General features: G+C 33.3%; 1 protein-coding gene across 1 annotated transcript in view; it reads left to right on the top strand.

Moving 5' to 3' along the window:
* Positions 1-15351, top strand: part of LOC142348071 (inter-alpha-trypsin inhibitor heavy chain H3-like) — a 51661-nt gene extending 36310 nt beyond the window's left edge. Inside the window, exons 6-9 of the mRNA XM_075399237.1 lie at positions 2984-3195; positions 7097-7303; positions 10312-10689; positions 14900-15351. Of these exons, the coding sequence (XP_075255352.1) occupies positions 2984-3195; positions 7097-7303; positions 10312-10689; positions 14900-15171 (1069 nt within the window). The 3' untranslated portion in view covers positions 15172-15351. The remainder of the gene's footprint in view (positions 1-2983; positions 3196-7096; positions 7304-10311; positions 10690-14899) is intronic.
* Positions 15352-21139: the final 5788 nt, after the last annotated feature.

Genomic DNA, 21139 nt, shown 5'->3' with positions numbered 1-21139 from the left:
TCCCGTATTTGGTAAATTTTAAGCCAATTATACCTTTCCTTTAAAAATATCCCTGATTTTGATCACTTGATTTTATAGGTCATTGTCTGCTCGTAAAGTGCTTTTAGTTTTGATCATCTGCTTTGTAATTTGTTTATATTTGTTTATATACATATATACATACATACACACCCACACACACACACACACACACACACACAGAGCAGAGACACACACACATATATATATATATATATATATATATATACCCCAGTAATTCTGGAATTTTTATCGTGTAAGATCTGACAAATTTCTTACAAAATTGTCTTATAAGAACTGATGAAAAGGTGCATCCCCTTACTAGATCTTATAGGACAATTTGTCAGAGCTTACACGATTAAAATTCTAAGTAAGCATCTTCTCAGATCTTACAACACGATACAACTTCCATCTTATCAGCTCTTACATGATTAAATTTTTGCTTATAAGAATCCTTATCGAGTAAAATCTGATAAAATGTTTTTATGATGCCTACTACGTAATTTATATACCCCAGTGATTCTGGAATTTTCATCGTGTAAGATCTGATAAGATGCTGATCAAAAATTTTTATCGTGTAAGACCTTGTGAGATCTTACAAGATAAATATTCTTAGTGAGAATCTTATCAGATCTTACACGATAAAAATTCTGACAAAACTGAGTTTTTTCTTGTAAGAAATGATAAATTGCCTAGTAAGCATCACAAAAAACATATTATCAGATCTTCCTCGATAAAGATTCGTATAAGCAGAAAATTTATCGTTTAAGATCTGATAAGATGGAAGTTTTTTCGTGTTGTAAGATCTGATAAGATGATTACTTCGAAATTTTATTGTGTAAGATCTGACAAATTTCTTACAAAATTGTTTTATAAGAACTGATAAGAAGATGCATCCCATTACAAGATCTTATAAGACAATTTGTCAGATCTTACACGGTTAAAAATCTAAGTAAGCATCTTATCAGTTCTTACAACACGATAAAATTTTCATATTATCAGCATTTATCTGCAATTTATCATATTCACAAGAAGAAAATTCAAATTTTTGATCAGCATCTTATTAGATCTTGCACAATGAAAATTCGAGAATCACAGGTACAGGTATATATATATATATATATATATATATATATATATATATATATATATATATATATATATGAAAGTCATCGTGAAGTCAATCTTGTTAATTTTTTATTTTTAATCGAACATCATTCTCTTTTGGTTTTAACCAAAGTATCTCAGTTGCTCGTCTTTTTACTAATTTTGGACTACCACAAGCAATTGTCGAAAACTGAGTGGAAATCAACGTCAATGGCAAAGCAAGTTTGGCCTGCGAATACAGTAAGCAATTTGGCAGAGCGAAATCCCACAATTAGTAGAACCAAAAAAATAATAAATTCGGTAGCGAAATTGTACGCGAGTTTACGCCGCGAAATTCAGAAAATATGTCGTCAAATAAGTTTGAATTCGCACCACAAATTGAAAACCTTATTTGACGAAGTTTTCGATAACACACGAGTTACAAAATATTTTTTGGTTTTGGTGATACATAGTCAATATACCAATCCAAATTGGTCATATAGAAGTCATTGCTCGCTGAGCGATTCGTTCATTGAATGATAATTCACGAATTGTTTTCGGAAAATCGGTTTGTTCATACAAATGGTGTAATATAATAATTGTGTTCAATTACCCCTTCCACTCTCTTGCCGAACTCAAATTCAGTTACTCTTTCATCAAGCATTTCTCAATTCAGGGTAAAGATTCTTGCCGAAAAATATAACGTGATTAGCTCTGCAGATTACTAAATTGACTCATTCAGATAGAATGTGAGTGACACTCTCGTTAATAATCAATGAAAGGGAAAAATAATTTATCATATTAACAATAATGAAACGTAAAGTGAATCCGTACTTCCACCGGAAAAAATTACTAGTGTGCCTCATGCGTTCAAAATCATCCTCTCTTGAAAGGGACATTAACGCACAAAAGTCTGGATATAGCCAATTTTGAACGCACAAAAGTCTGGATATAGCCAATTTTGAACGCACAAAAGTCTGGACATAGCCAATTTTGAACGCACGAAAGTCTGGACATAGCCAATTTTGAACGCACGAAAGTCTGGACATAGCCAATTTTGAACGCACTAAAGTCTGGACAAAGGCAACTTTGAACGCAACGATAGTTTGACATTGAACGCACGAAATAAATTCAGACTATAAAAATGATAAGATTATCATGTGCGTTGAAGATGACCTATGTCCAGACTTTCGTGTGTTCAAAATCGCCTATGTCCACATATTCTTGCGTTCAGATCTATTGAAGGTGAAGACCAGAGGGTTCCAAAACACGACAGATCCATACATTTTTAGTCATTTTTAGCGACGTGAGGTACATGAAAAAATTACACCCGGGTTGCCATTTCTCGGAAGTCAGACAAGATTCATATATGATGCCGTGGACATAATATCTTTATCTTATAGCCACCTTGATCTTTCGCCCCCTATAGGCACCTATATCTTTGTAGGATCACTGTATTTTTTTTGCTAGGGAATCGTCACTGATTCTGTATGATTAGCTGCGGCTGTGAATCCGTTTAAAACTACTCTGCGGATCTTAACAAGTCTGTACAGGATAGATGCTTTTTGTTGGATCAAACAAAATGGCACAAAGTTCACGCTTTTCTATTTTCTTAATTAAAAAAAGCGTCTACCTTACTCATTGGAAAACTTTGAAAGCCATCAACCAAAACAAATATGCAAATATAAAGATTTTTGAACAAAACTGCAGTAATACAAATTTAAAAAATAAATGTTGCAAACCTGTCACGAGAAGCAACCACGAGATGCAAAAAAGACCATATTCTTAAAAAAAAAATTATGAAATAATTTGATGTTATTTTTTTAAAATTTGTAATCACATCAGTTTCTAAGTTTTAATTCGGAAAAAATGTGTGTAGGATTTACGCCCTGAAAAGAGTGGAAGAAATACTGGCGAGGGCTTCGTCTAAACACGAAGATCCAGCTGAACGAATTTATCTGTGGACTTGGGCTCAGAGGATCAGTGCGAAGTACGGGTTCAAAACCCACGTGATGACAGCTGATTTAGCAGCTGATGCAAAAAGTGCAATTGATGAGTCGGTGAATCTCGCCAAGGCCAACTTCTATCAAGGTCAGGGGTCTTTCACATTATACCCCCCAAAACACACACACACACACACATACACACACACACACACACACACACACACACACACACACACCCGGCACAAACACACAATTTTAGCCCGCAATATGCGATTATTACCATGATTGAGTAGAGAAGGGGGGGGGGGGGTTGTACGTTATTTGACTGACCACTAAGATGGGGGGGGGGGGGGTTAATTATTCGGTGTTCCAGTGATGGAAAATTGTAGATTCATTTGTTTCGTTACCGGGTCGCATCTATTTAGCGGTGAATGTACATAATTGCAGTGATTTTAATATTCAAATTTGTTTCGTCACATTGGACGCTAAAAACCACAACTTTTACATATATAAAAATTTTGAGAGTTTACACTTCGGTCTTAAATGTATTGTTTTGCAATTGAATTTTATCAATCCCGGTATTCCCTCAAGCAGTTTTGCATCTCCCCTCATGGAAATAGAAAACAATTCCAGTGCAAAAAATAATGTTTTCACTGGTCAGTGAAAAATTTTGAGCTGCAAATGACAGCTGTTTTAGACCTCGAGAGAGTTATTCTGGTGATTAGCCAGGTCGAGTTGCCAGGCGTGAAAATTGCTAACACGGAAATACTGCGATAAAAGAGGCCAAAGTTAACAAAATTTAATTATTTTTTTCCGCAGCAAATTATAAATTATATCAATCACATCAGAATGCCATAATTCTAACATTAACTCAAAAAAGGGAAATCAATTATGTGTATTTTCACATAAAGTTACAATGCGTCAAATGCTAAACAATCTTCAAATTTTGAAGAATCGAAAACTTAGAATTAGTTTAACATGGACTATCTTCTTGAAACAAAATTTTTCACACGTTTTTTCTGTTTCTCATGTTTTTTTCAAAACTCACGCTATAAGATGAGACACAAAACAAGAGAACCCCAGCGACTCTGGAATCATCTTCGACATCTTTATCGTGTAAGATCTGATAAGATGCTGATCAAATATTTTTTATCGTGTAAGATCTCATCTGGTCTTTGAACGATAAAAATTCTCCCCTATGTGAATTTTAACCGTGTAAGATCTGATGATACCTATCAGATCTTATAAGATAATAATTGAATTTTGCTGAATTGTTATCTTATAAGATCTGATAAGTATCTTATCAAATCTTACAGGATAAAAGTTCGAGTAGGTCATAATTTTTATCCTCTAAGATATGATGAGTATCTTATCAGATCTTAAACGATAAAGGTATAGGTAGGGACGAAGACATGTTATAATGAGTTCAATAATGCGGCAAGTTCCTATTAAGGTAAAAATAATCGGTCAACTAACCAATTGAGAAACAAAAAAATGTTTGTTGATTCTATTTTGACGGCAGTTTTGTTCTGAGTCTCAACTTAGCAGTGCAAGATAATTTTGGTCCTTGGAAAAAAATATCCGCCAAATTTGATAATCGCAGCTTCAGAAAAAACCCTTGATATTCGAATAACCTTTTTCACAATATCTTATAAATCACAAAAGACAATATAAGATAGTTTTCTCTTTGTTGCTCAGACACTTAAGTAGTGCATGATGTAGATTGGCTACTGCTTGAAAACAACTCTGAATTGTCTTCAGTTTTGAAGAACATTCCATGCTTGAAGAAGTTTTTATCGTATAAGATCTGATAAAATTGTTATCAAAAAGATGCGTCATAGCTTTCCAAATGTTTATCTTTCAATATATTATAAGGATCTTACAAGACCTTACAAGATAATTTTATGTCAGGCAGAATTTTTATCGTGTAATATCTGATGAGGCAGAATTTTCAACGTGTAAGATCTGACAAAAGTAAACTTTTATTTTACAAGATCTGATCAGATTTGATAAAAACAATTATCGTGCAAGACCTGTTAATTTGCCTTACAAAGTCTTAGTCAGGCAACGTAGTACTTATAAGACAATTTTGCGAGAAATTTGTAAGATTTTACACGATAAAATTTCTCAGGTGTTTGGGGAACTCGCCCAATAGGAATTGAGGCACGAAACTTTCAATTGAGTGAACATTTTGTTTTAATTGAATTATGAAGGCTTTTTTAAAAAATAAAACATCGGGTTGAAAAATTGCTGAAAAGAGAAATGGGATTAATATCTCCTTTTCTTCAATTTTGAATATTTTTCGATTGGGTTGTTATTATCTTGTTTTAATTCAAAGTACCGGACGTGAGCTTTGCTAGGTGTGAACGTCAATTAGTATCAAGTCCGACAAATCACAAGACCTGAAAGTGCTTGACCAACGACATTACATAAAAATTCATAGAGAGAGAGAGACTAAAATGTTCTGGAATATTCATTTCTTTCAGGTGACTGTTCTCCAAAAATGTGAAATTACAACGAGTTGAGTCTTGAAATTGCAATGAGTTCAGAAAAATATTATATTGATCATTTCAAAAAACTGTTTAGAAAACTGTTTTTACAGTATCATTTACTTTGTCAGATGTTTTTGAGAACTCAAATTCTTAAGTAAATATCTTTCCTGTTGCTAATTAATAAGATCTACACTGTACCGAACTCAGCTTTAAAATGATGAACAGTCATTCTCAGAATCAATTTTTGAAGCTTGCTAATCGATTAAAAAGCCGTTATAGAAAATTCGGATGGCTAATAAATTTTTGTTGAGGTGTTGTTTTTGACGTAAGCTTTTTTGACTTTTGTTTTTATTGAAGATAATTAATTAATTACAAAACCGTCTAAATCTTCTTGAAATCAAACGAGTAAATAAACTTAAGTCTAATTGTTTTTGCATTTGAACAGACCCGTACCTGCGCCAGTATAAATGCAATTTCTCATTATTACTGAATCATGGACTAATTTATGTCACTTTTTTGACTTGCCAGACTTGCGTTCAGTCTGATTGTACAATGGTCAGACTTGGGCCAAGTGCAAAATAAAGTTCTGTACGGGGAGCGAACCCTTTGCCCTTGTAGTTTTGAGAATAAAACGGAATGAATTTCTGGAATGTGTCAAAGGACCCATTGATTTAACTTTCACAAAAAATGGAAATAAAACTAACAACGGTCTCCGTTTCAAGTAATTAAAAGATATTACCCGACGGTTTTATAGCCAACGAGAAGTCATCAAAGCGCAGCCGAGTGGATGAATTATTTCGAGAAGGCAATAATAGCAGTACAATAATGTTTGTAATTAACTCTTGCTGCGATTTCAACAGTTTCATAACTTACTCCATATTAATGTTCATTAGACTATCTTCTCTTGCGGGACTTATGCCAAGAAAAGAAGACCGGAAGAGATAGACAGACACTGATCAATTTCGTTTTTCTTTCCGTCTAGAAACAAAAAGTTTCTTCGGGGACATTTGTATCTCTCTGCAATCGACTGACCACCCAAAATTGGATAAACCAAAACTGTACTAAATCAGTTTAGAAAAAACTTTCTAAACCTGAAATACATTCGGGAGGGCCAAAGCAACATGGAAGATAACTCAATAATTTGAGGTTTTGTGGCTAACAGTAACAATTATGGTTCAAAGCTGAATTAGTAATTGTACTGCTGTAAGGAGTGCAATTATTACTTTATTTTTTTTGGAATTGTGGTGATTGCTCGTGAAAACAAAAGTTTATCCTTGAAATCATCAAAACGTTTACAGACTTTGCTGCGTATTTATAGCACTAAAAATGCTGTTTATGATTTTCTTCTCAATATTTGAAAAAAAATTAAATATCGACGCTTTTTGTTAGGGTGGTTCTTAAAGTTCAAATTCTGGTTTCGAAATTAATAAGGATTCTCAACAGCTCAGAAGCAGCTTTTTTCACAGTTGTCCACAAAAACTCCAAATTGACCGTTTTGCGGCGTAACACGGGCCGCTATTGTACTGGAACAACAGTTCTAAAAAGTTGTTTCAGCTTTGGAGAACAAAAACAAAAAGAGTGAAATAATACCAGACCTCCCGGATGTAGTGAAGAAGAACAAAAAGGGTTCGGAGAAGGAGGCGTTCGAAGGTGCAGATGGAGATCCTCACTTGATAGTGACACTTCGAAACTTGACAGTTTGCTTCAATGTTGATGGCAGAAATCAGTCGATCATCAATCTGTTGGTCGATTCTAATCGAGGTTTGAAGATCCATTTTTATACATTTTACGAAGTTTAACGAATACTTTTTAAAGAAAAGGGGTGAAAATTTCTAAAGAACTGCATTTGTTTCCATAGTTTAGACTTGGGGAGCAAAACAAAATCTTTGCAAACTTTTATTACAACTTTTAATGAGTATTCGTAAAATTTCTTTTATTAAAATAGTTTATTTTTGTTTTTCAAATTTTTCGAAGATTCTGATTACAGATTTTTTCAAAAACAATGGTAGAAACAAATTTGCGTATTTTAAAACAGAGGAATTTATTCTGTTTTGACCCTTTCCACCTTAGGGGGATACAACTTCAACGTTCCCACTTACAGTTGGAACTATTTGAAATCGTAAGATGCTATAAGGCATCATTTGAAGATAGCAATACAAAATCGATTTTTTCTGACAAAGTGCTTAAGTGCTGAACACTTGTCAACAAATATCTACTTTGTATTTTATTCCACCTGCTGAAATAAATCCTGAATGGACTCAGGTATGATCTGGGTTACAGAAATAAAGTTTAAAGTTAAAAAAAATCAATGTTACGTAATTGTTACGCAATGTTAATGAAATTTACGTTAAGTTTGATGAAATGAATTACTATTTTTGCTGATTGTTTCAGGAATTAACTCGACAAAAACAAGATTTTCTAGCAGTGTAGAAAATTGAATTTCTATCATTTGAGGTGGACTGCTTTTTTTCCAGCAAGTAACATGAAAAAAAGAAAAAATGCAACCTCGAAAGTCAGCGAATTGAGGAATGGAAATTCCTTGGCAAATCATTTGGCAAATCACAAATCGTATGTCAGTTATATTAACGTCAATAAAATGCCGCAGCAAAAAGTAATTCTCGACACAGAAAATGTTAGCACACTCATATTGACAACTGTAGTCATAAACACTACAGGTGTACAAGCTTGACAAGTTTAGGACCAAATTGCTGATTAAATTTATACGAATGTCTGACACTTGATGCTCATTAAATTTTTGATTTTGAAATCAAGCATTTTAAAGATAAGAGGTGTTCAAGATTTGATCTGCTTTTTCTCCGCCAAAAAAACTAAATGGTAAAAACCAAATCGCAAAAAAATCATAACCAGAAGCACCTTAAATTTTTGTAATGTTTTCTTTTTTTTTGTAGACGCCAATAACTTTTTTGCATTAAAACTTTTTAATTTAAGATAAAATCCCACAGAATTGCGACTTCTTATCCACCTCTCATGCGTTTGAAGCAATTTATAAAAGCATTGGGTAGAAAAGAAGAAATTTTCATTTAAAAACTCTCGATGGTGCAACCAACAACTGTTCCGTTTTAATTGTTTGATCGTCGTATTTACAACAACTAATTTTCTTTGTTGCATGCTGTCCAGAAAAATCTACGCAAAACTTTTTTAGATACCATTACTTGATGCTCTGACTAAGTTTTGCGTTGGAAAATAAATAATAATGATATATATACGATCAAGAGATCAATTTTCGGCTACCCGGATTGGGTCCCCGCTCAATTTTATTCCTGGATCAGAGGAATTTCCTAATTCAATTGCTGAATCGTTGATGGTTCATTACCAATTTTATTCTGATAATAAAAAAATCGTCCATGGTAAATTTCCGATTTTTGCTAGATCATAAAGAAAACAATAAAAAAATTTTGAAGCTTTGAACAAACTTTAGTTTCTCATCGCCATTCGTACGTTAAAATATTGTGTACGTCCTATTTCTGCATTTGCTGTTTTTACACTTCTAGGAACCGATCCCGAAATCTGTTATTGAAAAACCAGTCATTATACTTCTGCGCCGCAGTCACATTGAAAATTTGAGACTAATATTGATTGAATACATTGTAATTTCGCTGTACATTGTAAAAGTTTAATGCGTTTAATTTTTCGGGCGATAGAAAGCGTTTCAATGACATCACTATAACGCATCGATGAGAACTTGAACTCCTATTGAATTACTGTAATCTATCGATGAGAATTTTGGCTTCTATGGGATTGTTTATGATCAATCGATCCATTCATCCATCGATTAGAATTTTGCATTTTATGAATTCACTATGATATTTTGAGGCTAATAATTTGCTCATATCCGTCCATGAAATGTACAAGTTACGCCCGATCGTCGGCAACCAACGAGACCGCAACTCAGGTGAAACCAGATTTTCAGATGTTTACGTCTTTTAACACTAATTTGTTGACTCTCGAATTAAAAAGACTTAGTTTGAAGTTGGAGAGTAATTCAAGTAACCGATTGAGCATAAAAGAATTTTTTTCAAGATCAACATTTTAAGTATTACAAATAGGCTTAATTTAAATGCTGACTTTGAAATTGATCAACTTGATTTCGGCAATGTGATATTTTTTTCAAAATATCTTGAATCACAGTCGCTGATTTTATACGGCAATAAGTCAAAAAAGTTTGAGCCAATCGATATGGAAAATAAAAAAGATGTTCTTACTTAGCAAAAAGCCAATTTAAAAAGATATACTTTACGATCCAAGTTAATGATTTTCTATTTTTTATCGACTACAGAACATCCCCCAGTTCTTAATAGACCATGAGATGCTTATAAGTTCAATAATTTTTGATTTCCTTAAGATCCTTTTGTAAGGCTTTGTATTTTATCATTGAATGAGATATCTGACATATTATTTCAAGAACTGAAACACCAGCGAGTTAAAATTAACAGTTATCTATAAATTTAAGTTTTTTGATGCTGTTCCATTTATTTCGGACAATTCTACCATTTTGCAAGCTTCATCAAATTGAAATTGAATATTTTTTTCAGATCTACGTGGGATGAAAAACTTTTTTTTATATCTTTCTCGACCACCCAAACCCTGCGGGTGAAAAAAACATCCAACGATTCCGGGTTTGCTAATTCTTTAGAGAGCAGTTTAAATTATTTTATGGATTCAATTGCATGCTTTCATTCATTTTCTCATTTTTCATGCATTTTGGCAACTTTCTTAACTAAATGGCTTAATTGTTTTAAATTTTACAGGTATTGAAGTTACGGGTTTATTATCGCATGATGTGAATTCAAAAAATGAACCTGCAAGTTTCTTCACGACTCTCACAATCACCATGCACAGAAAACACGTGAACGAATCACCAGATTACGTAACATGCAATTCGTCTTACGTAACCTTCAATGACGAGACGTTTCAATGGAAAGTCGGCTCGACGTTCAAACGTGGACGAATTGTTCTTGATATGAAACAAGAAAAACCGGAAGCTGAAATTTATTTTGGAGAGAAAATACGGCTTAAAGTTATACGTCACATGCGCGAAAGAAAATTTGACAAGTCCCGATTTTCGTTTTTAGGCGTTTATGTTGTAAACGGCACGCACATAACAAATGGATCAACTGGATTTCTTGGTAAGTATAATTTATGCCTAATTTTCATTTTACGACATGTTTGACGAAAAATTGTAAACAGATAGATGTTCTACTGGAAGTGACAACTATTTTGCTTCAAAACTCCAGAATTTCAATTTCAGTCTATCAAACCTGTTATAGTTGAGTCGAGTAGAAAATTTTTTGTTTCTAATTGTTTTAGTTGCCACCTTTAAAACCGTCAACATCAAAAAAGTAGAATTAGGAGAATGATTTAAAAGCAGCTACAATGCCCGTTCTTCATTCAAGCCCGGGTCGGCATGCTTGCCTCCATGCAAGAAATGCGTTGAAATGAGTTGAAATGCGTTTGAAATGCGCTGAACTCGATGAAATTTTCAACAAAAAAATTAGCATTTTTTACATCCTTTCACCGCACTTCAGAGTTTTCAGTGCATTTTGTACAGAATGGTTTATAGATATCAAGCCAAACAAATAGGCTTGGTAATGCGCGATCGCACATAAGGTTCCGACCCCGCTCATCGACAATCTTGGCATAATTGTCTACCACATGAGGAACAGATAGAAAAACCCAAAAATACAAGTAGAGTTCAGACGAACAGCAAAATCAAACAACAACAAAATTTTAATGTCTGTTTTCAAAAACAAAACTTAATAACAAAGTCATCATAGCGTCAGATAAAACAGAAACTGAATAAAATAACTTTTAATTCACCTGAGAAAATAAGGGACCAGTCTATAATAAGGTTTGTTAACAATTAGACAAAAGATAACAAAAACAGTAAGTTTAAAAAAATCGCTTATTTTTTCGAAAACATTTAATTTCAAATTAAGGAAAGACAATAGAAAATAACTTATATATCCCATAGATGTACCATTACTAACGCTTCAATAGAGGGATATTAAGACCTGTCTTTATTCATTTTTCTTTGCATTTAAAAAGAACAAAAAAAGGACAACAATCAAAAATTCAATGAAAACTTGCCAGAAAACGCTATTGAAGCCGTAAAGTCATATTTTGGCCCACAAAGTATGTTCGATTGCGCCATCATTGAACACCAATAACTTAGTACTTGACCTCTCTTTCATGAGACAAGGTAACAAGCAGACAAAAAAGAAAAAAAAAGCAAATTAAAGTAAAACAAATGTTTACTTTCGGAACAAAATTACTTCCAAAGTCAAGAAAGGAATTAATTATAAAATTGGTTATTCAAAAAGGTTCGTTTACTCGTCTGAAGAAGACCTTGAGATTCGCAATTATCCCGAATATGTCTTACTTCTACAAAAAGAACGTCAAATATAAAAAAAGTCGGAAATTTGTTTACCTTTTGTGAAATACCCGGGTCGAAACCAGTAAAGACGCATCGAATTCTTTAAAAACATTATTTTTTGTGACACCACTTTTTTTGACATCTTACTTTGACGCCAAAATGTCCTATTTCACCAGTAATTAACGAGAATAGGTAACAAATAAACAAAAAAAAAAAAAATAAAATTGCAAATTTTTATAGTGCTTTTTTTTGTTTCCACAGTCATGAAAGCCAGTAAATATCACCTAAAATGCAATTATAAACTCTTTTTTCCTTCCAAGATAAGGATATGAAACTTGTCATTGTTCAGGAGATTTCATACGTTTAAAACGATAAACTCAAAAAACAGTTAAAAACAAAATTGAAAAAATAAGTTGTACTCTTCAAGAAAGTAGTGTCGAAGCTGTTAAAACCAAAATCTATATCTTTGAGGATCTTAATATGCTCGATTTTGTCTTATATTGAACGCCAGTAAGGTGATATGTGAACTGTCAATAATTTGATAAGGTGACAAAAACTGAAAACGTGAAAAATTGGCAAATAGATAAAAAAAGAATGTGCTAAAAATAAAAAAAGTTTGAAAATTAGTAGTATCGAAGCCAGAAAACCATAACTTAGGGCGCAAAACAGCATTACGTTTTAAATTTTAAATCCGCAGAAAGAAGACACAGTCTTCTTTTGCTGACCCTAAGCTACAAGTTGACAAAATTAAAAAAATATAGAGGCAAAGTTCAATAAGTCCTTATCTATTTGAAAGTCTAATTTTTTTAAAAGTCAAAACGACCATAAACTAATAATTTTTTAATATTCAAACTAGATGCAATAACTTGGAGGTGCTTAGGAAGACAATTGGATCTGTCAATAATGAGCTTTGATTTGAAATCTTCTGTTCTTTAATTAATAAAAAAAAGATCGTTTTTTTTTTAAAAAAGACAGACTGATTTCAATACGAATTCTTTTTGAATTGCAACAGTCCAAGATTGGTTCAAAACTAGCCTTGCTAATGCTGTTTGTCAAACCAGCAACATTTAATTTTCCAATTGTTTTAGACATAGATAATTTGTGAGTTAAAAAATAAAAAAGTAGCTTTTTTATTGCTGTTTTAGATTAAAAAGGCTAATTTTTGAAAAATTTAGCCAGAATTTTCGACAAAAAATAAAATAATAAGAGTCGACAATATTTGTTTGTCTTTAAAAATAAAATCAACAACACTATTCTTCAAAATTTTAACAAATTTTAGCAAAATGGACGTAATTTTAAACAAAAATTCCGGAAAATGTGAATAAAAACAACGGAATTCACTCTATTTTTATCAGAAGTTTAAACTTCGATAACTCGCCGTAAAAAACGAAAAAATTAGCTTAATTCTATATTCTATGCTGTACGAGCCTTCTGATGATTCCAGTCTCAACTCTCTACGATGAATATATCGATCGGCCAAAATTGTCTGAACAAAAAACCCATTTGAGTATATAGTTCCTCCCGCCTCAAGAGGGCTCGGAACAATTAAGTGTATAGAATTTCACGAAACAATGAAACAGTGGAATGAAAAACGACAAAAAACCAGTAGATCGGGGTTGAAGTTTCAGTCAACGCGAGAAAAATTTGATAATAAGCTTTTAATTTGTGAAAACTTAGCTGATTTCATCGCATTTCCTCCTACAAATTGTTAGCATATTGCAGCATATTTCGGAGCGTTATAATGTGAGGTCATTGGGCTGAATTTTTTGACCCTTCAGCGCGTTTCAGCGGCTTTCTTGCATAATATTCAAAAACTTCTCAACCCACGAGTTTTGACTTAGGATTACTGTGGCATACAGATTTTTTTGTGTTGATACTATTGTTATCAATAGGGTTGTTTCAATGTCTTAGTCATTATTAAACCTAATAAAAGTCTGATAAATTGAGAAACAAATAATAACTAGACTTAAATAATTTTCAAAATTTGGTATTTTAAAGCAATTATACAAATAGTATTCTTTTATATAAAAGCATGTTTCCTAATGAGGATAATGCGTCCATTGGAAGATAATTTTGAAATGAAAATTTGTGGAAAATTGTGATAACCAGTTGAAACAACAAACGGAGGACTTCATTATCCATTTCACGCTAATCATTATACTCAATTATTCCCTAAATTTCTTTCAACGATTGATGGATTACGAACGCAATCAAATAATCGCTGCTTTTCAATTATTGTATTTTTGCCTCAGTTCTGTTTAAATAATTCTCATCATTTCTTCAAAACTTTTTTGGGCTCAATACCTCTAAATGATTTGGCTGAGATCAGTTATTACGTTACTTTAAAGATTTCTTTTTTTCCATCACTGGCTATTTTTTTTATTACTGTGCAGCATTGATGGGAGTAATGATTACATCAAACCCATTAAAAACTACCGTAATGAACATGTGCTGTATTGACTCATTTTCAAGTTTGGAAAGTTGCTGTGGACACTTGATGACGTTACCGCTTAAGGTTTTTTTTCCGAAAAAAAGTGTCTTAAGTCTTTGAAGTAATATTTGTCCAACTTATGCAAAATTTTAGTTCAGAATTTTTGCCTTTCTACTGCGACATTTACTTTCGCCTTATCAAGTTTCAGCTTATTATGGGAATTACATAATATGCTGAATCTTGCAAAAACTCTGGACTAAAATGTTTGTTCAGAAGTTGAGGAAAAATTGGGCCAAGTAGATTTGGTTTCATTTTTGCATTTTAATGTGCGTCAATTAATAAACATATTTTGTTATCATTTAGTCATTGTCAAATATAACCATTAATAACATCATTTTGCTGCCTGTTGTAGAGATATAGCCCACGGCCGGCTGAAACTAGTCACAATAGCCCCAAGCTCGCCTGTCCTTTCAGAGCAATTTTTCCCATCTTAGTAGAGTGTGTTTAAATTGAGCTTTCTTGTCCTTTTTAGGAAAACAATTCTTCAAAAACGTGTCAATTGTCCACTCTGCAAGTGATAGCCAGAAAGTTTACGAGAATTCATCAACTGACCTAATCACAATCAGTGGAAATCGATACCCGGTCAATTTAACGACCGTTATTGACAATTCAAGCATGACACGAAAACCTTGTTGGAAAATTCTCGGAACATTCTACGAAACTTTTTCCAATTTTAGCTCGGCTAAATATATGCACTCAGAATACTATAAACACTATTTGAATTCAGAATACACAAACAGTTAGTTATGATGAATCAATTTTAAGTGAAACATTTGAATAATCCGTGCAATATTAGTTGTAAAAAATACTCAATTCTAAACTGCCTAAATTATCAAATGAAAAATATTACAGTGCAATATTGGAGAAACAAATAATATATAACGTGCTTCTAAATGTTATTAAATTCAAACTTCGCACTTCTTATTTTTTTAACGAAGGCTCAATTAACCGTTCAAGAAATTTAATTTCCAGTGTTTAATTGTTTTGTACGTAAATAGGAAGCCTGTTAAAAAACAGTTGATTGTTTTATGACAATGATTTTAATATTTTTTTTTTCGATTTGTAATAACAGCAGTACAAACTCTAATTTAAGTTATATATGCCAGCTTTATAGGTGCTAAAACAGAGAAGAACTTAAACAATACTACGACACGAAATTGCATGAATCATCCAACTAGGAAACTAGGCTAGGAAAAAGATTATTTTGGGACAGTTTTCTCTCCCACAATGTTTAGTTTTTGCAAACTGTTAAAATGCATGTGTGAACAAACTATAGCCCTCTTTTACCATGATGATAGCCTACATAGCTCAATAAAAGGTTCAGCCAGCCTGAATTGCATGTATATTGCAATATATGGTTGAAAAGGAAAAATAATAGCTGGTCACAACCTATCCCTTGAAAAAGCAAGCAGCTCCGTGAAGCCGCCAACACGTTTTAAAGTAAATTGCACTTAAAAAAAATTAAAAAGTTGTCTTCTATCTCGCCAAAGTTATCGCAAATTAAATCGCAAAAAACAAGGAGACTCGACAACGTGCGTTTACACATAACGTACTGACAGTGCTCAAATATGTTTTTAATTTATTTGTCTACGAAGTGAGGAAGCAATATGAAACAAAAAAAGAAATCACACACTGTTCAAAATAATTGGTGTGTAAGTGAAAAAAGTGTTTTAAACGCAAACCATTCAATGAATTGAGCAATTCCATTTTTTGGGGACACGCAAATCTGGCACTATTGGGAGTACAAGACATTACAAACAGTAATAAACTTTAAAAAGATTTTTTTACGAGAAATTATTATGACCAAATTCTAGTGTCTGTTATTCACAAATTGTAAGATTCTGAACTTTGATTAGGCGGCCTGTCACGGGAAAACAATAGCCACCAGATCATACTATTCCAAAAGGTTCAGTTAGGTGCTTCTTCACCTTCCTACTAATATAATTCCCGTACTTTGCTATTGGCTGTTCACTTCTGTTGACGGTAAGAATACTTTAGTAAAATCTATAAACTATAACAAAGAAACAAATTGAATAAAACGCATCAGTTTACATACACTATCGTCAAAAAACAAAACGCCTTTTTTTCACGGAGTCTAACACAAGCACTCATAAGATTAGGCCAAAAAGAAACCAACATTATTCATTGAACTAGCTGGAATTGTCTCTCAGCCAGTGACTGACTTACGAGCCGTAGTATGATAACGAAAATTCAAATATTCGCGTTCAGCTGAATGACACTGAATTTTAAAAATTTTTGCTATTTGCAATAATAAGAGTACACCTTAATTTTAGTTATTTATTCCAATTTCTTAGGTGCTAAAACAAAGAGTTACTTAAACGTTAACTATGACACAATTTTGATGAAACGATCCAGCTCTCAAACGGTTTGAATGATCTTTTGTGCTGCACATTCAGCAAAAACTCCATATTCTAAGTTTCGGCATCTAAAAGTTTTTTGGAGATGTTTTCTCTCCCCAAATATTTACAATTTGCAAAAATTTTGTTATTATTCTTGTGTGAAGAAAATAACAACATAACTTACCATGATGATAGCCTAGGTAGCTAGCCTAATAAATCTGGCACTATTCAGACTAAAAGACAATTCAAACAAGAAACATCGAAAAAATGTCAAACCAGCAATTATCACGACCAAAACACATTGTATTTTTATTTACAAATTGTAGAATTCTGAAATTTGATTAGGCAGTCTGTTATAGGAAAACCATAGCGCCTAGATCACATTGTTCCAAAAGGTTGAGTTTGGTGGTTTGTCTCCGTCCTAGCAATTTTATTGCCGTACTTTGCTATTTGCTATTGGATGTTGATATTTGTTGACGGTTAAAAAAACTTTAATGAAAATCTAGAAACTATAACAAAAAACAAATTGAGTAGAAGGCACCAGTTATCATGCAATATCATCAAAAAAACAAAAACACTTTTTGGAAATGAGTCTAACACAAGCACTGATAAGTTTAGGCCAAAAGAAACTAATTCATTTTATTTCAACTAACTGGAGTTTTTCCTCATCTATCAAATGACTGATGATCAACAACCTAAGAACAAAATTTCAGAGCTTCTCGTTCACTTGAAGAACACAAGATCCAAAAATTTTCGCTGAATTGCAACAAAAACTTCTCCTCGACAACACGTTTGAATAACAAAGACTATTCTTAGCTTCTCACTCAATCTTTAGGCTAACTCATCAAAAATGCGCTAACATTAAGTTACAGCATCTATACAGAGCCACGCACTCATTAGCACCGGCAACATAACAAAGCGACGCTAAAAAGTTTTCACAAGACCATTTTGCTCTTCGGTACCGGCAAGCTATGCTGAAAAACTAGTTGTGAACTCGCTTCGGAATAGAAACTTCTTGAATTAAGACAAGACCACAAAAGAACCTCAAGAATGGGCAATTATCCAAAAGTCTTTTTTTTGAAAAATTGTAGTAAAAAAGCCCTGAAATTATTGGTTATAAAGTAATAGTGCTGCAAAGATTAACTTATAGGTCACTAGAACGAAAACACGACTTGTTTTTTTGCTAAGGTTAAGCTACAAGCTGAAAGAGCTACGAAAATGCAAAGACTTTTTGGTTCCAGGCTCGAGGTGTCACCGCTAAAAATAGCTAAGAGATGTAAGATTTGCGGTGAATTTGAGTAAAACTCTAAGATTTGCGTTCAATGCGATGAATGCGGTGAAAAAAACTCTAAAGCGGAGAATTTTTTTTTCACCGCTTAAGAGGTGAAAGAAAATTTTTCACCGCTACCAGCAGGATGCGGTGAAATAAAATTTTTCAGCATTACAAGCAGAATGCGGTGAAAAAAATTTCACCGCTACCAGCAGAATGCGGTGAAAAAAATTTTGTTTCACCGCTATTCACCGCTAATCTTACATTATTTTTGACCAAACCTCGACCCGGGTTGATTGAAAAGAAGTCATTGCAATTCAAAAAAAACTATGCGGGCAAAACACAAGCAATCACTGAACGCATAAATTAATACAGTTTGCACAAGACCGGCTCTTCTCTTTGCTGAACCTGTGGCCTTTGGATATGTCTATTGGTCATACCAAACAGATGGAAATATGATCAGACTAAATAGACCAAAAGAAGGGTACTGGTCAGACCGAACGTTAAAAAATTGCCTTTAGCAAGACGAAGGTGCGTCAATAATTTTGTCTAGACCATTGGGTTGGGTTGCACATTACCTCCCTGTCCGCCAGGTCGGGTGGTCCATATCTGTCTTGGGTCGCAAACTTCATGCTAGGAATCCCCCCTCGCTAGGATGGCATGTGAACTTTCGTCCTAAAAAACGTACAGAAAAAGAACCTTCTCAAAAGTATTGGAAAAACTTGATTGGTCTTCAACTTGGGAACAAGGAGTTAGAAAATATTTAAAAATCAAGGTTGGTGCGTGATAAACAAAACAAAAAAGTTTTTTGTTTTCTTGATTTTTAGGATATAAAAAATATGAGCAAAGAATGAGAGAAAAAAACCTAATATGATGGATGAATTTTTTGATAGAACTCAGAAATGAAAATTTTCACCTGCTAGTTCAATAGCAACAATCAATTCACGAAAAAAATTGTTGCCAAAAATTTAATTGCTGATGCAATTACTTGACGAAGAAAGCGACAGTTTTCAGAACATATATTGCATCAAACGTTCGGTTGGTAAATTTTGAAATTTTGATCTCAACAAGGAGATTCAGTTATGTGCTTTTGCCCATATTGTGTTCCGAACCCGTTCACCCACATTCTCGCTTTAATTATCTGCGAAATCAAATAAAGATAGGAAATAGGTCAAAATAAGAATAGATCACGCAATTTTTAAACTAAAATTTATGTTTTCTCAAATTAGGTTAAACATATATACTACCCAGGTTGAGGTGCCATCCGGAAATGCGCTCTGATCAGACCAAATCCAACGCACACGGTGTGTTCCCAGACCAAATTTACAGGGTCTGGGATTTGGTTCGAGCGCACAATAGTATGATCAGAGGTAGCATCGTTCTGGGGATGGCATGATCAGAGGTCACTTCAGGATGGGAATGCTCTGATCAGAGGCGGATTCAAGCGCACATTAGTCTGATCACAGACCATTTCGAGTGCATTTTTTTTTGTTTTTTTTTGCCGAGAGGCAACAAAAAGCAGCATTCTGATCACAGATACATCTAGAGTCTGATGGTTTTGATCAGAATCAAAGGGGTCCAGCTTAAAAGGAAAATTTAAATGCCATTTTAAGGAAAATGCCAGTCACCTTAAAAAGAAATTTTAATTAACTGTAGAGCACGACTTTTTATATGGAAAGCTGTCTAAAATTATCTATTGAGTTCGAAATATGCACTAATGGTATACTAAATAAAATTTTTCGCAACAGTTGGGATTTTTCTTTAGCAATTATACTTTTAGGATGGTTTTTTCTTTAGATGAATTTAAAAAACCAAATATCAGTTTTTTTGAGAAATGTATGTATTATAAAAAACTTCCTTCATAGTGAAAACCATTCACTGATCAGACTATTTCCAGCGCAATTGAGTCTGATCAGAGGTGATTTCGAGCGCACAATAGTCTGATCAGGGGTGACCTTTAAGCGCACAATAGTCTGATTAGACATGATTTTGAGCGCACAATTGTCTGGAAAATTGTCTGGGTTTGGTCGGGGCAATGGTCGCACAATCGCCTAGACAATGGTCTGATCAGAGGTCCATTCCGTCTGGAAAGGTCTGATCAGAGACAGTTTCGAGCGCACTTCGAGCGAGCACGGTGTTTCCAGCGCACTTTAGTCTGAGCAGAAGATACTTTGGTCTGGGATGGTCTGATCAGAGGTCACTTCCGGATGGCACCTCAACCTGGGCAGTGATGTCAAGACCATTTCACATTTAGTCAAAAAATCAACGAACTTCAAAAAAATTTCTCCACCAGAAAACTTTGATTTGATCCAGTAAGCACCTAATTTTATCAAAAACATTGAAATTGGGAATTCAACTCCTATACAATATCACTAACAACGTTACACACTAAAGTCATTCAAAAATAGTTGCGTCAAAGAGACAAACAGATATCTTTATTTGAAAACACGTAAACGCATCTCAAACATATTCACTCTTTTCAGTAAAAAAACATGCAAACATTGTTCCTTCAAACAAAAAAGTGCCAAATATGACAAAAATTAAATTAAAGAAGGTCGTAAGCATCAGAAAAAAGTTTTTAACAAAAGGTGGTGCCATAGTAAGTAGTTTCAGTTACAAATTCAAACCACTAATCCCTGGTGAGAAAAAATATTTTTAAAAATAAAGTAAAGAAAATAAACATCTAAGTACAGAATAGACTCGTTTGTCCATTTTTTCCCGTAAAAGACCAGTTTTCAATGAAAAAAATTTCAATGAAAACTAGAAAACAAAACAAAATTACCTGGTCGAAACAATAAAAAATTGGAAATCAGAAAATCCATAAATTTTTTGAAAGCGAATAATCTTAACTTCATCCAAAGCATAAAATATTATCCTCCAACAATATCCAAAGCTCGATAATGGTCTCCTAGAATGCCTAATTGTCCTTTCATTATTTCGACTCTAGGTTGTTATTACAAAAAAGAACAACAAAGACAAGCAAAAATAGAGTCAAGCAAAACAAAAAATACTAGAAATCGAAGCGCAAAACATAAATTACTGACTGAATATTTTACATGTTTTTTAAATTATACGTTGCGAA

This window comes from Convolutriloba macropyga, chromosome 10 (genome assembly GCF_964194025.1).
Source record: "Convolutriloba macropyga chromosome 10, txConMacr16.3, whole genome shotgun sequence".
NCBI classification, from domain to species: Eukaryota; Metazoa; Xenacoelomorpha; order Acoela; family Convolutidae; genus Convolutriloba; species Convolutriloba macropyga.
This window is presented reverse-complemented; position numbering and strand designations above follow the sequence as displayed.